This window comes from Harpia harpyja, chromosome 19, assembly GCF_026419915.1.
Source record: "Harpia harpyja isolate bHarHar1 chromosome 19, bHarHar1 primary haplotype, whole genome shotgun sequence".
NCBI classification, from domain to species: domain Eukaryota; kingdom Metazoa; phylum Chordata; class Aves; order Accipitriformes; family Accipitridae; genus Harpia; species Harpia harpyja.
In genome coordinates this window covers 3519642-3539226 of record NC_068958.1, presented here as the reverse complement: position 1 = coordinate 3539226, position 19585 = coordinate 3519642, and the positions used below count along the sequence as shown (strand labels likewise).

At 52.9% G+C, this 19585-nt stretch overlaps 1 protein-coding gene across 1 annotated transcript in view; it reads right to left on the bottom strand.

Moving 5' to 3' along the window:
• GPSM1 (G protein signaling modulator 1) overlaps positions 1-19585 on the bottom strand; it is a 60651-nt gene that overhangs the window by 5475 nt on the left and 35591 nt on the right. Inside the window, 1 exon segment of the mRNA XM_052814388.1 lies at positions 813-972. Within this exon segment, the coding sequence (XP_052670348.1) occupies positions 813-972 (160 nt within the window).

The window sequence follows — 19585 nt, the reverse complement described above, 5'->3', positions numbered from 1 at the left end:
CCCTTTGTGATGGTGATTAAGCGTGCAAGTGTGACCTGCACATTTTAGTGCTTCTCTCCAGCTTGGTTTAAACAAAGGACCTCAACACCGTATCATAAAAAAAGACGTGAAACCAAAGTGCAAACACAGACCTGACCTGCCTTTCCTGTCCCATCTATTTGTCAGACAGCTTCCTCAATTTATCCCTTTTCTTCCTATGGGTGAGCTAGCTGTCTGCCTGCTGGAGCTTCCTACTGTTTATCCATCCTTCCGGCTTCTCTGTTCTTACACAGCACCTATCACCACAGCATCCAAGAACTGTACAAAATCCAGAAGTTCCTCCTCCATGGCAACGCTGAGAAAAACTGGCAATACTTTAACCTGCCTGTGAAAGCCTGCCCCAGCCCTCTGTATGCCCCAGCTCTCCAGGCTCTTACAAGGCTCCCTCAGTAATGACCATCAGCATCTTCCTCCTGGAGATGCTGGCAGAGGCAGAAGTCCTCGTGCCAACCTCACTGTTCAAAAGGCCAGACCTTCAAAAGATCCGCACTGAAAAAATCCAAGTATATTTTGCATTTCTCTTGCTGGTTTACTCTCCAAGCCTTAGTTTGTATTCTCCAGCCTTTCCCTCAGCAATCATTAACATAAGAATGTTTCTTTCTTCCTTAAATAACGATGGAGATTGCCAAAGGACTGCTAAGTTCAGAGAGCTGAGGCTTGGGGAAAACAGTATAAAACAGTAAGATTCACAGTAAAACCACGACAGCTGGCCACACCATGGGAGCAGCATCACTCCCATAGCAATAGTGACTTATGAACGCATCAGTGCTTACATATCCGTTCTTCCAGGGCAGGGACCGGTGTGGCAGCTGCCTCTGCAGCCTCCGATGGGCATTCTTCCAACGGGCAGCGCTGATCATCCATCCGGTTGCTCTGGAACTTGCTCAACAGGTCAAAGAAGCATTCCTCATCCGAAGGGGTCCGGTTGATTTTCTGGAAAGACAGTAAAACACAGACGAGAGTCAGAACGCCCCAAACAACTCCCCATGTCCAATTGCTCCATCTGGCGTGGCCTTGGCAATGCGTCGTGCCCTCTCCTGGTCTGTTCAGAGGCCGGCTCCTGGCTGTGCCCGTGGCTTGCCAAGCCCCGCAGCCTGGAGCCTGCCAGGGGTCACTGCTACTTGGTCCCTCTGTCCTCCTGGCTCCGAATTAACCTCTCCCTTTTTCCCTTGCCACCTTTCGTTGTGGACAATCTAACACCACCCTCCTAGAGGAGGCCACAGGCAGAGCATCACGAAGGTCCCCTCTCCCACAGGGACCCCTGAGTGGGAGTGGGGTGAAGAGTTGCTCTGCAACTTGTGCTCTACAAGATGGGGCATCCCATGGAGAGCTGCGGCCGCTCCAACAGGTCACCCGTGCTGTGGCTGACCCCAGAGACTCTGGGCACTTCTGCAGCCCAAACCAGAGCCGGGCTCCTACCAGCAAGCAGATGAGCCTTGCGCAGAGCAGCCTCTGTTGCTGCTGAGTGTCTTGAGCACTCAGAACAAACTGGAGGCTGAAAGGGAAAGAGGGGAGGAAAGGGGACAGCATTCACCCTGGCACTTCTCTGCAGGGAAGAGGAGCTTCTGGGCTGGCAAAGGGGTGGGCTCAGAGAGGGACCGTGGTTGGGAGCACGAGGGACGAGGGGAAAACATGCAGACGCCCTGGCTGAAGTGTTATTGTGTGCCCAGCTGAGGCTCAGCTCGAGCTCAGGCATGCCAGCACTCAGCCGTCCTTTTTAACCAGCTAAATTTAACCTTTGCGGGCCACTGCCCCTTGCACCCCCAATGCTTCCTTTCGGAGCTCCTGTGTCCTCAGCACACCGCTTGTTGTAACAGTCACCGAGCTGCAAATGCCACAAAATTATAGTTTTTCAGGAAAACAGTTCTTGCACAAGAGCCCCAAATAAGCACCTTGCACTAGACAGTGATATATTTAAGTCGTGCTGCAGAAGGGTTTGCGTTCAAGGCAGCCTTTCAAAAGCGCTGTGTTGTGTCCGGTTCCAGCACAGAGAGGGGCTGTGCGCCCCGTGCTGGGAGAGCGAACCCAGAGTCCTGCCCTGGAGCAGCCGCTGCAGTAGGAACAGCAGATCTTTCCAAGGAGCCACTCAGAATGGGATATAAAATTAGACAGCGATAAGAGGGGCAGCTGCCAGGCTCAGGAAGGGTCCCTGCATGCTGAGCTGGTCCCACCAGACACTGGAAGAAATACCAGAACAGAAACTAACCAAAAACTCCTACAACTGGGTCTGCCTGTGCTGAGCTATTTTCCAGCCTGGGGTTGGGGAAGGCCAATCTGGGAAGGAGCACTGGGTCCCTCCTGGGGAGCAGCACACCCCGCCAGAGAGATGGAGAGAGCACAGGGAGAGCCGGGCCAGAGCGCAAGACCTTTCAGCAGAGAAAGGGATCTCCTTGGCTGTTCATGCAGCAAAGCTCCTCTCCCAGCTCTACTGGTGGCCGTCCTGGGCAGCCCAGGAGCTCTCCCTCTCCTATCATGTGCGGTGCCGTTCCCAGCAGAGCGCTCTCCATCGGGGCAGAGGCATGCGAAGTCCTTCAAGGGAGGTCTGCAATGGGGAGACACTTGTGCTGACAGGGTTAAAGCCGCAAGTTGGATTCAGTAAATGAAGGAAAACAATTTTCCTGTATGCTAAGTGAAGCAGATGAGATGCACTCAGCTTCTATTTAGGGCAGCGTCAAAATTAGCAGCGGGCCAGAGAGGAACATTAGCAATGTGGGAACTGATCAGGGAGGGGAAAAACCCCTCTCACCTCTTTCCACGTGCCAATCCGCTAATGAAATAGCAGCTCAGAAGGACTCTCTGAACCATCAACAGTTGCACCTTGGAAATCAAAGCTTGCTTGGGCTTGAACCAAGGATGAACTACATCTATCACAGCTCTGTTATGTTGGTTTGTGTGACCCAAATTTCAGGCTAGAGGAGGAAGCCGGCTCATTCACACCAAGCCTCTCTCTAGCTTCCCTGCAACCGCACAGAGTAAATCAGAGCAGTCACAGGTCCACAGAAGTTTTGCCTTGCAGGGAGCAGCCGGGCAGCGCGTAGGTCAGAGCCCCCAGCTCCAGGCTTCGCCCCTGCAGAGACCAGATTCCCCCCGGGTGCATCCTGCCAGGGACCCTGCAATTTTGCATGTGGGGATCTCTGCTCAAAAGGTGCCTGGGAAAGGAAAGGATGCTCTGAATCAGTAGGAAGAGCAGCCAGTGCATGTGAATGTGGGACGGGGCTGGCTGCATGCCTGGGTACCTCCCAGTTTGGTGGCAACCGGAGGGGCAGGAGGCCAGTGCCCGCGGGCCAGCATTAGGGCTTGCACGTGCTGCGCCAGCCCGGGACGTGGGGTGCAGCAGGGCCTGCGGCAGCACCCGCTGACGCCAGGCTCCCTCCAGCGCTGCCCCAGGCCTGCACCTCTCTAATTAAAATGCCCAGATATGACAAGGCACGGAGTGTTTGGCTCCCTCCGCTCACAGTCTGCTCCTAGCCCCAAGGAAGGAGCTGTGAGGGCAGATGGATGCGTAATCACACCCCGGGGCCCACCATCTGCTACTGAGCTGTGCTTACCCAGGGCTTGGCACATCCAGGATGGTCAGGAGGCTTCCCGAGAGCCAGGGCATTCCCTAACGGGGCTGAGCAACAGTCCCGCGATAGCACAGACACACAAGAACCGGTCACCATGGGCCCAAGACCCAGATCCCTAAACGGTTCCTGGGCAGCAGCTTTGGTTTCCAGCCTCAAGACCACTTCTCACCCCATGGCTGGTGTCCCTGCCTGGCCTCATCCCCCATGCTCTGCCTCTAGCACCACAACTGCCCAAATTCTGCCAACTGTTACCTTCCTCCGGTCAGCCAGCCTCCATCATATAAAAAGAGGGAAACCAACCCCATTTGCACTGGGCAGAGGGACCTGGGGCTTTTGCTGGCACCCACAGCCTGGGGGCTGCTGGCACTGCAGAGATCACCCCCAGGGCAGCTTTGGCTGCAAACACGCTTGCCCTCGGCACGGGCATGGAGACACACATGCCTCTCCCACGCAGGTACAAGGACAAGCATGGAGCCTCTGCTCCTGCTCCCCAACCTCTGGCAGAAGAGGGACGGCCACCGTCCCAGGGAGGTGGAGGTCCCATACGTGGGGGTCAGAGCTTTGTTCCAGTTTTCTGTGAGCGGTATTTCCACCTGGGCACTGCCAGCTCATCGGAGAGCTGAGCTACCTGGCTAAGGACAGCCCGGGTGCAGGACTCGCTCACCTGAAACAGGCCTCCCTCGCTGGAAGACATCCAGGCTTTTGCATACATGTATTTGCTGGTGGATGAGCAGGCTGTTTAACCTGCCAGGTTGGATTCAGGATGTGTAAAACACAGCTGAGGTGTTGGAAAGGCAGCGAAGAGCAGCCGCAGGGAGTGATTGGGTGCCTGCTGCCGCTCTCCCTGCAGTGATGCTGCCCCAGGGAATCCCTCTGCTCGGCCGGGACCAGCAGCTCTTCAGGCTGCCCCAAGCCCCTGCCTCTCCCAGGCTGCAGGTCACTGCCCTGCGGAGCACAAACGCAGCCTATTTCCTCTCCGATGAACTCTCACTCATACTAAATAAAACCTTTCACAGTCTCTGGATGAGAAGGTCCTGGGCTGCCCATCTCTGCCCCCCAGGCACAGGAGTGCAGGGCACAGACCAGCATCTCATGGGGAAATCCCTCAGATTAGCTGCTCCGGATGGACAGGTGAGGCCAAAGCTGAAGTGATCCCATGCAAAGCAAAACAAAGTCAGAACAGACTCCTGTGCCTAAGCCCCCTTGGCCATTTCCACTCGGATTCAGGAAAGCCATTAAACAAATATAGAAGGCCTAATTGCAAGAGCTAAAACACTTTCTACATCCCAACACCCAAAGCCACAGCCCACAAATGCCCCGCAGGGTTTCCACCCTTGGATGCCGCTGCCCGGCAGGGTCTCTGCAGAGAAGAGCCTTTCTCTGACACGTTCTCTTTCCAGAGCCCCATCCCGGGATCGGCAGAGGACACATTAATTATTTCCGTGCTAGTTTCACATGGTGTTTCCATCCCTGAGGGCCCTGTGGAGCAGGACACAGTGCTCCCTGGCAGGCACTTGGGGGGGGTGTCCTTTTGCCCGGCCCCACACACACATCCCGGGCCAGGAGCGGTAAGTCCTTGGTCGGAGCAGGGCAATGCCACTGGCACCGTGCTTTCTGCACGGTTTTCTTTCTTTTCTTTCATGGCTTTCTGCTCCATAACGCTGCTCCTGGGGAGCACCCTGTCCCCCATCTTGCTTTGGCACCCAAGCACCCCACACCCACCACCGCCGGCCCCGGCTGCGCTCCCCCACCACACACGGGCACCTGCTCTTAGAAATACCCTCAACCGAACAGCTCTGGCAACGGCGGCTTCTCCCACAGCTTCCTGCTGTCCCCACAGGGTTTAAAGTCAGCTTGGGCAGCGCCGGAGGGCTCCCCGGGAAGCAGCAGCAGCCAGGGCGGGATACAGCTCTCCCCACATTCGCTGCTGAGCCCCACCAAAAGCCTGTCTGATTACGGCCATGCAACAACACGCTCCCGGGTTGCTCTGGGACAGGGCTCCAGAGGCCCCCAAGGACCATGGCAGATGATTTTTGAGCTGGCAGAGCCACGGCACATCCTCCAGCGATTCCTGCCACTGCCACGTGCCAAAAGCACCTGCTGTACCACGCATGGGTGAAACGTTCCCTTCGAAGGGAGCTTCGCCCACCAAACCAAACTGCAGGTGCTCTCATGAGCTACCCAAAGGGCCAAACCTTGTTACTCTGTCAGACCGGCTTCTCCTCTCGCAGCTCGTGTCCCCACAGGGCGCTGGCCTGCCTTTGGTTCCCCTCCTCTCCTCCAGGCTCAACTTTTTGCAGACATGCCCCGATGCAGCAAGGAGCTGTCAAGCTCAAGGACCGCTCGCGCCGGCTTCATCCAGCCCTCTGAGGGGGACGGTGCTGCCCTACGTGTGGGCAGGACCCGCTGCCCAGTGGCGGATGAACCCCAGTGGGTCTGGCACAGCGGATCCAGCTCAGGAGCTGCTGCTCAAAGGTGGTCTGGCTCTGGCATGTGGGCCAGGTCAGGGACGAGGTGAGGATGGCAGCAGGTTCAGGGATAATGCAGCAGTTTTCACCATTACTCCCTCAGAGAGCACTGCCTTGGCATTTAAACGTGTCCACCACGAATACTCCTCCACACCTTATTTCAGGGAAGAGACAACGCGGAGGTGAAGTGACTTGACCAAGTCTCGCAGTGACGCAGTGGCAGAGCTGGGACAGGACCCAGCGATCGGTCCCCAGCGCCAAGCTCTCAACTGCAGACAGTTCTTGGAAAAATTCTGCCCCTTGTTCTAGCAGGCGCTTATCTGCCCAGGGCCTAGCAGATATTCATTCCAACACATCTACACCCGCGTGCCATGCCTTATCTGTCTCTCCCTCTATAAAGCAGATACATCACAACTGCTTACCTCCTCTATTTTCAAGGCAGCCAACCTCAAAGTCACCAGGCACGAGTGGGGCTGGGGTGGTGCTGCTGACTGCCAGTGCTGGGAGCACTTTATACCGGACGGCCCCACCGCCTGCCAGTCCCCTCCACGCGGCTTTTCTCTATCCCTGCATCACCCCAACACCTCGCCCTGGACAAACCCACCACGGGGGCCAGCACCACTGGCATGGCCGCAACCCCAAACCCCCTCACCTCGCAGGTACATCAGGCACTGAACTAACTTCCCCAGCTCATCGCTTCACCTGGTGAAAGGCACCGGCGGGCAGGTTTGCGGAAAGCCTCGCAGAAGTCAGGGGGAGGCTGGAGGACAGGAGTGGAAGCAAACCTGTGGCCAAAAGCCGCAGCCTGTTTTACCAGGAGGTGAAACATCTGGAGCATCATCTTGGGGCTCGGGAGCGGGGCTCTACCAGTCCCCAGCCACCAACACCTCAGCTGGAGTCTCCACTCCTTGATGAGACCGTCATCTTCAAAGTCAGAAAAGCTGTTAAACTTGTCCAGTCTTTGCTGAGTACAGCACTTCCCTTTCGATGCCAATCCTCGAGCACTGCTGCCACACTCCCTCTTAAAAGGCAGGGCTGGCCAGCAGACACCCGGTCCTCCCCCAGTAAGCACGGCCAGCCACAGAAAACCACCAACCGCACTTGTCACACTCTGCTGTAAGACATCAGCAGACACTCAAGCAGTCTGTGCACTGCTTGCATCTATTTCCCAGAAAGTTGCAAAAATATTAATAATAAAAAGTTCAAACTGAAGCTACCTGCAAACTAAAAAAAGCCAAGCACACACAGGCAATATCCAAGCCCTGGCCTGAGTAAATCTCTCTTCTGTATCTACCTCCTTCTCTCACCCCCGATTTAGCCTCTCATTTCAGAGGACAGAAGGGAAACACAAACAAAAACCAAGTTTTACTTACTGACCTCAGCAGCCAGCTCTTCCCCAGGCTCCAGCTTTTACATATCCATGGGCGAGAACAACCTCACCTCGCAGGGCAGAGGCTGGTGATGCGGGGCTGCCGCTTCGATGCTCTTTAGCTACCGCTAGCAGCCAGAGAGAGCTCTCTCCAGCTCCGCTCCGGCTGCCGGAGCAGAGATTTATGCGGAGCGCGCAGCCATGTGAAGAACGTCGCCAGCACCAATGACCCACTGGGTGCGAGATGCAGCTTAAAGCGACAGCCCTGCTTGCCACGCTCCTCCCGGAGTCACTCCTGTGCCCTTGTACGAGGGGGTGGACTCCAGCGAAGCGCTCGTCTCTCCCTCACCTCACTGCCACGATCCTAGTGTTATTAGATGATGCTCTTAAACACACAGTGGAGCTATGCGAATATTTAGCTTTCCTTCCACCTCCTCACCTCCTACCCACCACACACACTTTACCTTAAAAATAGATTGGGATCAATTTTCCTAAACTACATCTGCAAACACACTCAGCTCTACAGGCACACGCACCACGACAGTAAATGCGCTGTGCACATACAGACACAATATGATCACTCAAATTTAAAGCACCAAAATATTGAAGGACCATTTTTAGCTCCAGATAGTCCTCCTGCTCCTCATATTATTAGATATGTGATTTTTTTTTTTCATCCTTTGCAAGAGCCAAAGACGCTCAGCCATAGGCATCTCTTGATTTAAATGTACCACTGTTTAACAGAGGGACATTTCTAATTGCAATAAGGTTTTAAACATGGAAAGATGGAAATGCTATGTAGCAGCCAAAGAGCTGCTCTTACCTCCCATTTGTGAAACGTGAATGTGAAATGTGGATTTCTGACAGTGAAATGGGTCACTGGAAAGAGAAGCAGCTTGCCAAAGGCCACCTGGCAGGGCAGCAGCAAAATGAGGACAGAGCCCCGTTGGCACTCTCGGCTCTCTGTCCACACCGTCCTCTTACACTTTAGTCTCATTTTTCATTGCAAAAGTAGGAAGTTTCTTTATCCTGAACAAATGCAGCTTTTGGGGACTGCCTGTGCCTTTCCATACCAGTAAATTTATTTCCAGGAGCCACACAGTAATTAGAAACATGGAAACTGTGTGGGGCCCCGAGATCAGGACTCCTGGCTCGGTACCTGGCTCTGGCCCCTGCCCGCTGCCAGGCTGCACACAGGGTCTCAGCCCCCAGACCCCTCCTATCCACCAAGAGGGGCTGGGAAGCCTCTCTGGGCTTCGCAACAATCCTGAACCAAAGAACTAGGCATCACGGATGCATAAAGCATCTCCAGGAGGAGAGCAGCAGGGCTGGGGCAGCCGTGATCGGGGACTGCAAATCCATCGGTGCCCACGAGGCCGACCTGGCTGACAGGGAGGGGGTCAGGCTGTGCTCAGGGGCAAACACAAGCTCTGAAGCAACAAGTGAAAAAACACCCTGTGCTAATGAGAGACGGGCAGAACCGCCACGGTGGGGATGCTGCAGACATGCAAGAAGACCCTCCACAGCACCAGTGATGCTGGCCAGGATCTGTCCTGTGGGGCAGCCCCAACTGTCATGTGCCAGGAGAAGCAGCCAACTCTCCATCACACAGGACCTTGCAAAATCCTACTATCAGGACAGAGCGGGCAAAAGGCAATTACTCTGCACCTATTTTGTTCTGGTGCCACAGGCTATGGAAGGCAAGAGACAACTGGGAATCAGCCTCAAACTAAGCTGCTGCCTGGGGAGCTCACATACTAAACTTCAATTTAGTTTGCGATTTAATTTTTTAAAATGCTACAGCAACTGAGGAGGGAAAGGCGGCGCAAGGAAGGGCAAGGAGCAGGGCACAGCCGATCTGCTTGCTGTCACGCTCGGTGTGGGGGCAGAGACATTGCTGCAGCTCTCGCGAGCAGAACGTCTGTGCTGCGGCCACCGTTTCCCTGCTGCTGCACTGCTGGGGAGCTGAGTTAAGGGGATACTTTGGTGGAGAGGGGTAAGAGGGGAATGAACCAGAACTGAGACTCTGCCCCTTATCTGAAGAGCTGAGTTGACTTAGGACAGCTATGAAAGGGGACATTTGAAGCTGGTATTGAGGGTGAAATGCAGGAGAAAGGTACAACACAGGAGCAGAGCCCACAGACAAGAGGTCAGTGCTTGAAACAGCAAGAGGAAGCAACTTTTTGCATTTGAGTTTAGGATGCAGCAAATGAGAGCGAGTGAGCCGTCTGTGATCTGCAGAGACACCACCTGCAACTTCAGACTCCAGGTCTCGCACCAGGGAGCTGTGAGCGTGCGCCTGAGCGTGCCCTCGGCACGCGGGTGCCCTTCAGCGTGTTTTGCAAACTGCACAGCCACAGCCCCTGGTGCAGACCATTCACACACTGCTCCAACACAACGTGTACACCGCGCTTTCCTTGTAGGATGAAATTATCACCCTTACTTGGACTGTTTTCAAAGATTTTTCTTCCTTTAAACAACTCGCCCACTCATCCCTATAAACGCCGGTGCTAAAAGCTGGTTCTGTTGTTAAGATTTCAAATAACTTGGGTTTTATTGTTTCAAACAAAATCAAAATAACTCACCCACGCTCCCTCCTTCCTGAATACAGTAACTGCTGACCTGTTGGGAGCACGCCCTACTGCCACACGTGGCTTAAATCCACCCCTTTGGATCAATAGCAGGTGACAATATCGTTTTTGCTTTTATTTTGAGACAGAGTGTGGCAGGCCTGCGTGGGTGTCTGGCTGAAGTGTTACTGACACCTTTGCTACTTGCAGTGCTGATCCAACCACCTGAAAAGCTAGCGCAAACGTGCTCAGATTTGGCCACCTTGTGTGACAACCTTATTAATTCTGGATTTACACTTTTTCCCCAGCTACACTGTCATCTACCTGAAATCACAGGTAGCCAGCCCTCACTGCTGAGACCAGTGCATCCATGGCATGGAAATTACTTCTATTTTCTCTTTGAGAGGCAATATATTAGTCAGCATATTCAAACAGTCCTCAAAGAGCTACAACAATATTCTGTAGTTCATGTAGCAACTTTCCCACATAGGATTTGACAGCAGTTACCATTGCCAGTCTGGGTTTCCCTGTCACCATTTAATAGAAACATACAAGCCTAGATTTAGCACCTAAAGCTTAAATTACTAACCAAGGAGACAAGTTAGAAGCATTATCATTCCAGGTCAGTCTCTCCAGTCCACAGAAGAAGAGGGGAAGCTCCAGAGGCCAATTTGACCCATCAAAAACCCGGAGCATCCCTTAAATACCAAAACTGGGAGTGAACCTGAACTACTTGGTCGAAACCAGTCAGGTTATATAGACAGATGCCAGCAAGCAGTAAGTTCTTGGAGAATAACCAATGCCCACCCTCACACAGAGCTGCGGTACCTGGCTGTGCACACCGTTACACACCCAAGCAGCAAAGCACAATGTTTTAGCTGAAACTAGTTGCAGTGATTTACTTTGCAGTTGGAGGGAGGTGGAACTAGGACCACACTCAGCTGTTGAGTCTCAGCTGAGCAGCAGTAATTTGCTAAACCGAAATAACTCCGTTGCTTTAAAGGATATAACCCATATTCTTGATTAATTAGCACAGAAGCCAAGGTTAATATATAGTGCTCAACTCCGAGTCACCTACTGCATCCACTAGTCCGCACCACCACCTCCCCACTTCCAGCCCTACCGAGGAGTAGGAGGTGATGGAGGAGACAGGTGCCTATAAGCCCGCTGCCAGTGAAGGAGACGCTCCTCTTCAGCGATGGAAATGATCCAACGCTCCCCCAGCAGCAGATATGCCCTCCTCCCCACAATATACTGCGCTCGGTGCATCTGAAATTGGAACCTACTGACAATTTGCTTTGAAAACACTTTGCAAAAAAGCCTACTTGTCTCTGGATTGCCAAAATTGTGCTGCTTTCTTGAAACGTACTTCTGTTTAGACACCTACTTGCTCTTAGCATAGCGTTGTTTTAAAAACCAGCTGAACAGATGCAGCACCTTTACCGGGGTAGTAACAATCAGGTGAAGTTAGTCGGTGGATCCGCACACACCCATCTACATTAGCACCCATAACGCACATCTAACCTTCATATAAACACCCTTCGCTGCAGCAAACGCCCAAATCTTAATTATTATTTACTCATATTCCAGTAATGCCTGAAGGCTGCGCTTAAGATCAAGGCCTTGTTATGCAAGGCACCCCACAAAACATGAAATCCTGGCCCTGCTGGGGGCAGGGAGGATGCTGGGGCTGGTACCCATGGGTTTACCATTTCAACGATAGTCAGACACAGCCCTTCTCAGAAGAGCTTAAACAGGTAAGACAAAAATCACATGCAAACACAGAAACAGCTTCTCCTATCAGCAAAAAGCAGCTTTTGCTCTGGTACGTGCTAGTTAAAAGGGCAAGATGAAACTACACCCCATTTGGGGAAGGCAAAGACAGGGAGGCTGATTTGCTCCACATGACAGTTCCCAGAGAATACTAGGATGCAAATGGCTTTAGATACAGGCAAAAAATCCTCCAAGGACTTTTCTGCACGTCCCAGGGGAGTTGCACCTCCTGCACCCAAGCATATTCAGTGGGCTCACTCTTTGCTGGCTCTCAAGAGAGGGCTGCACCGATCTGCAGAAACTGGTTCCCCCTCTCCTCCAGCAGAACGAGCACTGCAGGGAACTGCACCTCTCTGTGGCACAGACACCACAATCCAGGATGGAAAAGTTGGATCCACGGGATAGTTCGGGGCCCTTCTCTAACTGCACATCTCCCCAAGAAGCTTCCCCCACACTCCCTGCATACAAAGCACTTAACCGGGCTCAGCTCTCTGCCAGGTTCGGGCTCCAGTCTTCTGGGGCCGCATGGGGAACAGGAAGGAGCCGGGGGCTCTGAAAAACCATTATTTAGGCTTTTTTAGATTAATTGGTGTTAATTGCCTTGGGAGGCTCAAAAATAGCACTGCTAATGGGAAATGTGGACGCAGGCTGAAGGTGAGGTGCGAGCAGAGGCTCGTGATTGCCACATTAACCCCGGACGCAGGTTGTGCCCTGCCCAGCAGGCAGCCAGCAGTGACTGCCAAAAGCAGGGTGACCTTCTCCTGTCCAGCTGGGATTTGCTTGCCTGCACCTCTAACCCTGACATCCCCCCTCACCGACAGCTGCATTCACACTCATACAGGGGCAGAGGGAACTTTCCTGCTGCCACAACGGTTTTTTATCATGAGAGCTCCAAGAAACAGCACTTGAACCTTCTTCATTTCAGGCTCCTTTGATTTATGGATTCACATCTTTCTCCTTACTCCTGCAACCATGGAGGACCCTCAGCCAGCTCCCATGGAGCCTCAGTTTCCTGCACCTAGTCCAAGCACAGACACAAAGAGAACCCAGAGAGACCCCAAAACCTCTGCTCACCCCAAGACTATCCTAAATCCAGAAGAGAGGGCTGGCATTGGATGGGAGCATGTCTATCCACAAGCAGTGGGTTAGAGAACAACCTCCTACCAGAGGAGGTTACTGCCCGTCGCCTGGGTCACTGAACGCTCCTGCCTGACCGCCAACGAATGCTGGGGACGGAGCTGCGCTGGTGATGAACGAAGGCAGCGGGGTGGCCCCTGGGCAGGATGCCCAAGTGACCACACTGGACAAGCTGCTCACAGGCTGCAATCTGTCCTCTCCAAAGCTGGGCAATAACAGACAAAAGCCAAACTTGCTCCAAGGTTGTGCTGTGTTTGTGTCTTCTGGGAGAGCCTCCAGTGCTGGAGCCCTGTTCAGCAGCTGGTAACAGCCACTATCAAAGATAAGATACAGACAAAACTGGTCTGATTACACACGCTCCTGCACTGCTACAGGTCTGTCCTTAAACGAAACCCAAAGCCCATATTATTAGGGTGCATTTCCTTGTTTTTAAATATAGTTCATATAAACAGAAACACAAGTTACTAGTACAGATAAGATTATCTACGTAGACCCACCAAGCAATAGAACAACACACAGCACGGCTCCAGCAAGCACAACCAGACTACACTCCCTTCCCAGCCTCAGTCCACCCACAGAGACCGGCCGGATCCATCAGGCGCTCATCCTTACATGCCAGATCCTCCAGCCACGGCTGGGAGCTCAGTCCCTGGTGCTGCCACACATACAGGTCACTGCTGGCACCCCGGTGAAACACTTGCATTTGCCTGAGCAAGAGATAGTCATGCAAGAAAACCAAACAAAATCCCCAGTCACCAGAGGCCCCTGTGTCATCTGGTGTCATCGTAGCTCCAGTGATTTAAGCAGAGTTATGCTGATTTACATCCAAAGAGAACCTGAGCTAAGATTTTTTTTTTTAAGCTCTTCTGGCATGTGCAGTTTATTAAATGCGAGAGGCCAGAACTGTGAACGTACAAAGTGCCCCAGGCACCGCAGAGACCCTAGAAATGAATTAAGAGTTCCAGATTTTGAGACAAGTCAAACATTTTGAGTTTTATTGCTCTGGGTCTGGCTTCAATTCATCCCTGTTTTTAGTATTGTTCTCTTTAAAGTGACAGTTTCTAGGAAATAGTGAGCGTAACATCTCTTTTACTGTCTCATACCACTCGACGGCTGACAATTTGCTGGGAGAAAAGGCTGTGCAAGGAGGAAAGCAGACCTCAATTATGGCTTCAAAGTGCCAATAACTGAAAACTCAGTTACAGTGAGTCAAGGGAAGAAGAATGTATTTCGGTAGCTTGGTTAGTCAGCTCCAGCCTGGACCACTGGACTAGCCGGTCTGCAGACCTTCTGTCGTAACCTCCAACAAAGGTCTGCTGGGGGACCTTGGAGAACCAGTTCAGTTTTTACCTCCTTCCTAGAGCAGGTTCCTCTGGTAAGAGGCTCTTTCTTACAGTTGTCTAGCTCCAAAACTGGCCTCCACACTTAGCCAGTTATGGATGGACTATGGGGTTCTCCGACATGCTTTCATACATTCCTCTGATCCTCAGCCCAAGGGATCTGAGAAGCATCCAGACCTTGGGGGTCCTTGGTGTAACTTCTGCACACCTGAGGGCTTGGACAGCCCTCCTGCACATGGGGCAGCCATTACCTTCCTTTTTTCTGCACTCAGTTGATGCACAAGCACAGGCTTGTGTTAAATCCTGCCTCCTATCTCCTTTCCACAGCACAGCTTTGATTCACAACCTGTCCTCAGCCTGGGAGGAGGAGAAACAAGGGACAGGCATAGCAGGAAGAAGCAGAAAGGGGGTGTACCAGTAACAAGAATATCCCACAGACAGGAAGATAAGGAATTCAGCTTTCTGTCTGGGACCTTAAGCACTGAAGATCTCACCAAGGACAAGGCCTAGAGGCAGCGACACCTCTGCCTTGCTTCTGTTCAGAGCAAAATGTGGGCAGGTCACTGCAAGGGCAGCTCTGGGACAAGCCCTGAGCAAGCAGTCCTCACCCACCTCCACCCCAGATAAAGGATACTGATCAAGCTGTGGCCCATACAGATACCATCTGCCCTGCCAACATCAGTCCTGTCCCACAGAGTGCGTGGGAGTTATCTGCCTCTTAAGTGGTGACAGGTTCTCTTTTCTACTTAGCTTTTGTCCTCCACATCATCTGCAGGACAAAGGGGAGAGAAGAGTTAACACTTGTCCTGTGCTGCGCAGCGCACCTTGCAGGGGTCATTTCTCCTGCTTCAGCAGCCCAAAGGGCCAAATATTCACAGGTGACCCAGAGATCACAGTCTGGCCTTTTTCTGGCTTAAATTAAGAAATGTCAAAACCATTCCCTGCAACCTTCAGGGGCTCCGTAGCAGAGCTGTCATTCTTCCAAAATGAAAACAGCATCAACTGAGAGTCTCCTCGGTGCTGAAAAGCCCATTGCTCTGAGCAGACACACCCCTGGGACCCGGCTGCAAAGGGTGCTTAAAGCAGCCGGTGCCCATATCCTTCTCATAAGCTAAAGCTGTGGGTAGAAGAGATGATTGCTGCTTCTCAAATCAAGCCAGGCAGCCATCTACATTACACCCAAGGCATCTAAGGCAGAGTCTCTGGACTCCTATTTCTGGACTCTGCAGGGCTGATTTTAAGGAAGTCTCCTCTGGCCACCCAGATAAGCAAGGCAGAGGATGCAAAGGAAAACCTTGGACTGGCACAACGCGGACTGTTGTGCAGAGAGAGTGCAGGGAACCGTGCACAGCTCTTTGAAGACAACTGGTCTCTCACAAAACCAAACCTCGAGTCACAGAGTGGTCCGAAATGCAGGTGCCATCCGCACTGAGGAGGGGCTCCCCAGAGAGAGGCAAGTGCAGCATTTGTCCCCAGCACCCTGGAGGATCAGGATGGCTCCTGCCTCACCTCTCCCTGCCACAGACACTGCTCCCTCCCCACAGTCTCCCAACCACACCTCACCAGGACCAGCTTCTCCTCCGTGGGATGCCGAGGAGCCTGGCAGGTAATTCTGGCTTTTACTCCAACTGTGTATGCTAGCCTACCTCCCAAACCTACCCCCCTGCATGAGAAAAAGTAACTTAATGAAGGATCATAAAACCATAAGCCTCACATAGCTGCTTGCGCAGCCCCAGCCCCGCACACCGGAGCTGCCCACTGGGAAGGGTCGTGCCTGGGTTCAGTCCCCCAGGCATGACACTTGCCTGCAGCAGAGCCCGCAAGGCCCAGCTCTGCCGTGCCTCCCTCTCACTCATACGCTCTCATTGGATAATTACAGAGAAAACCAAGGCAATTCCCAATTTTAGTGCCATTATAAAACAGAGAGGGGGAATTCATTACCTGGCAGTTGTTAATATTTAAGGAAGAAACTGATAATTTACTTCTGAGGCAATGAATGCAGCAGAGGCAGTGCAAGCCAGAAAACGCTATTGCCTCCCCCCACCATCTCTGTGCAGTTACTTTGCAGAGATTTTCTATCTACCCATTTGTTTCCCTGCCTCCCATGCTAGCACCCAAGTCCCAGCAAGGAACAGCGTGTCAGGGCTCTGCACTGCAAAACTCATGAGAGCCTTGGCTCTGGCTCTGCTGCACCTCTAGATTTGGGAGAGTGTTTTTTAAATCTCTCCTGGCTCATGCAGCATCTGTGCAACCAGCCCACCTGAGTCAGAGAAGAGGAGCTAAAGAAAAGAAGGGCCCTAGAGCTTAACAAAAAGACTCATATAGACATATGGAAAGAAAGGTCAGACAATTTAAGATGACTCTGGGGAGGCAACCTGATCACTGGCTGCTTCTCTGAACAGCCCAAACCCCTGGAAGAGCCTCCTGATACCCATCAGATTCGAGCCCTCCAGAAAGTCTTCTGGCGCATCCTGCCTCCAGCTAGGAAATATCTCAGTGCAGCCTCTCTCCCAGGTCTGCGTCTGCCCGAAGCACTACAGAAGGTCCCACAAACTGAACACGAAGATAAAGCATTACAAGAAAGAGCCACAGCTCAGTGTTTACCTGCTCAGTTCCAACAGGACTGACACCAGCACAGCAGTCTCCAGGTGTCATAGGAACAGTCTTAAATTTAGCAGCAGCCGCCTTCCCTCTCCCTGACTCTGGCTTCTCTCTTCCTCTCCATCCCCCTTGCTCTCGGTCTCAGAGCACGTTTACACTAGAAAGTCTGACCAACGATAATGGCATAATTATACCCATGCAGTTAAACAAAACATAAAGGCTGTGGGATAAACGAGGGTGTGCATTTGCACTGCGCTTGCATTGCGGTAGTTTACACATCAATGAGACAAAGAGGCTACCTCATCTTAAAAGAGAGAGAGGATGCACTGACAGCCACCATAGAGTAGCAAAGGCTGCCTGGTGCAACCCTGCCACATTCAAGTTCCTGAGGGATTGCAAGGAAGTATCAGTTTAATCCTCTCTCAAACAATACAAGACAACCAGGGAAAAGATGCTCTGGGGCTGGAGTGCAAGTGTCTGGGAGGAAGCCCCCGAGGCTGTATTTATCCTTGCACCCCAACATCCATCTGGCAAACTCTGCAGTCCACGGTGAAGTCACAGGGGATGGATGGGGGCACCCAACATCCGAGCGCTGCCTGGACAACAACACGATTCAGCAGGGGCAGGCAGGACCTCCCTGCCCGGCTCTGCCACGGATGCCACGCTGCCCTCCAGCTCTGCTCCCTGCCCAGTGACACCAGGAACTGAAATCTTGTACTTGCAGGCCAGGCAGAGGGTCAACTACGAGCATCTGCTCTGTGCATCGCTCCTACAACCTGACAATCCCCTAGTAAATCATGAGAGAGAAACCATCAAAAGAGCTCTGGCAACCTGCCTTTGGAGCGGGGAGGTATGATCTACAAAATTTTCCCTTCTTTTATGGTTGCTTCTCACTGTAATCATAAAAAAGGTCTTATAAAAACATTTGGCCTAGGGAATGTTTGGTGATGCAGTATGCTTGCAAATTGTTCAGTGTCTAAATACATCAGCAAGCCATCTCTGCAAGTCGTCACTGCAATCAAGTGCAGCTCCTCTTTCTCTTGACTATAAACAGTCTTTGCTGAGGACAGGGTGGAGGACGGATTTGAAGAGCAAGGAAGTGCTCCCTTGAGCTGATGCACTCCCCTGGGAAGAGTCCAGATGAACAGGACCATTTCTAGAGCACGGATCCCCAAGGAGGGGAGAGGATTAGGTTTGATCCTTACCTCTCTCCATGGTGTTTGCTCCAGCTGTTGGACCTTGACCCAATGAAGTGCTTTAGCCCTGGCACGTGCACAGTCCCATTGACCTCAGAGACTTTAGCTCAGTACTGACCTTCAACACAAGGCCCAGAACTGGGGCAGGTCCCCAGCCCCTCCCCAGGCAGTCTTTTCAGGAATACACAGCCCCTTTCTTCCATAGACCCTCTCCTTTTTCCAGTGGTTGCTCTCTCAGAGAGTGGGGTGAGGGACACACAACCTCTGATATTTCCGAAGTGTTAGAAAAATCCCATCCTTCTAGTAACCCTCTAAAATGCAGCTGTTACCAAGCCAATCAAGAGCTAGAGCGTTATGACCTTCTCCCCAGCAGAGCAGAGGGGTTAAATTTATGAGCTAGCCTTTGATGTCTGCAAGCTTCATGTGGTACAAGACCTCCTGCTTTGATATTACTTTTAAGAGAGGAAACGCAGAAGGTGTGCCGTGCACGTGTCCCAGGGAGCGCTCGGTTCTGGCCGCCTGCAACTGCAGGCACAGGGACCAAGCTCTAATGTGGCTACTAGTGCTCAGAGCTCTGCTGCAACAGAGAAAATGTGATCAAACGCATCTCACCCTCACCAGCTTCTCCCGGACCAAACCCACCTTTGCTCTGCCTGTGGAGAACCAGGCACTCACAGCCCTGAGTACTCCCACAGGAGCTCCAGACCTGACCTCAAAGGTGAAGAAGACCCTGCCCTTGCCCGTCCCCCAGACCCAGGCAGTGCTGGTCTCTCTCCTCCCAGCGACCACAAGCCATGGCAGGGAAATTCCCCTACTTCACGGGGCCACGGGAGGGGTAAGGAAGCCCGTGTCTGCCCCGCCAATGATGCGACCCTCCTGCGCGAGCTCTCCATCGTCTGCAACACCAGCATCTTGCACAGCAATGGCAAGGAAGGTCTAAGCCGCACGGAGGGACCTGCCGCAGGCCCTGGCACGCTCTCCTACCTTATGCAGCACCTGGGCCATGGTTTCTCCTATCCATCCCAGCATCCCCACGGCTTTGCCAACAGGCTGAGCCCTTCTCCCAGGGCCCGACAGAGCTGCCAGCAGGGACAGGCTCCTCTCCATCCCCAAGCTCACTTCGCCTCCCTTCACTTTTCCCTGCCTCCCCTCCCCTCTCCCGCCTCCTCCCATGGGGAGTTTCCCAGCAGCTCAGTAATTAGCATCATCATCGCCCATGCTAATAACACCACCACAGCTCCTGCCATCCAAAGCTCAATCAACTTTACAGCCATCATCACGCCTCTGTAACCTCCCCAGGGTAGGCAGGGAAGCAGCATTACCCCATCACACAGATGGGGAAGAGGGAGGTAAACAAGAGGCAACCGGTGGCAGAGATGGGCAACGAACCCGGGAGCTCTGACTCAGGCGCTGCACCCACGGGACATCGCTGTCCCAGGGACCTGCCTGCTGCAGTAAGGCCCCTTTGGAAGGAGGTCAGAAGCTGTGTTGACAGCAGGACTTATCCAGAGATTGCATCACTCAGC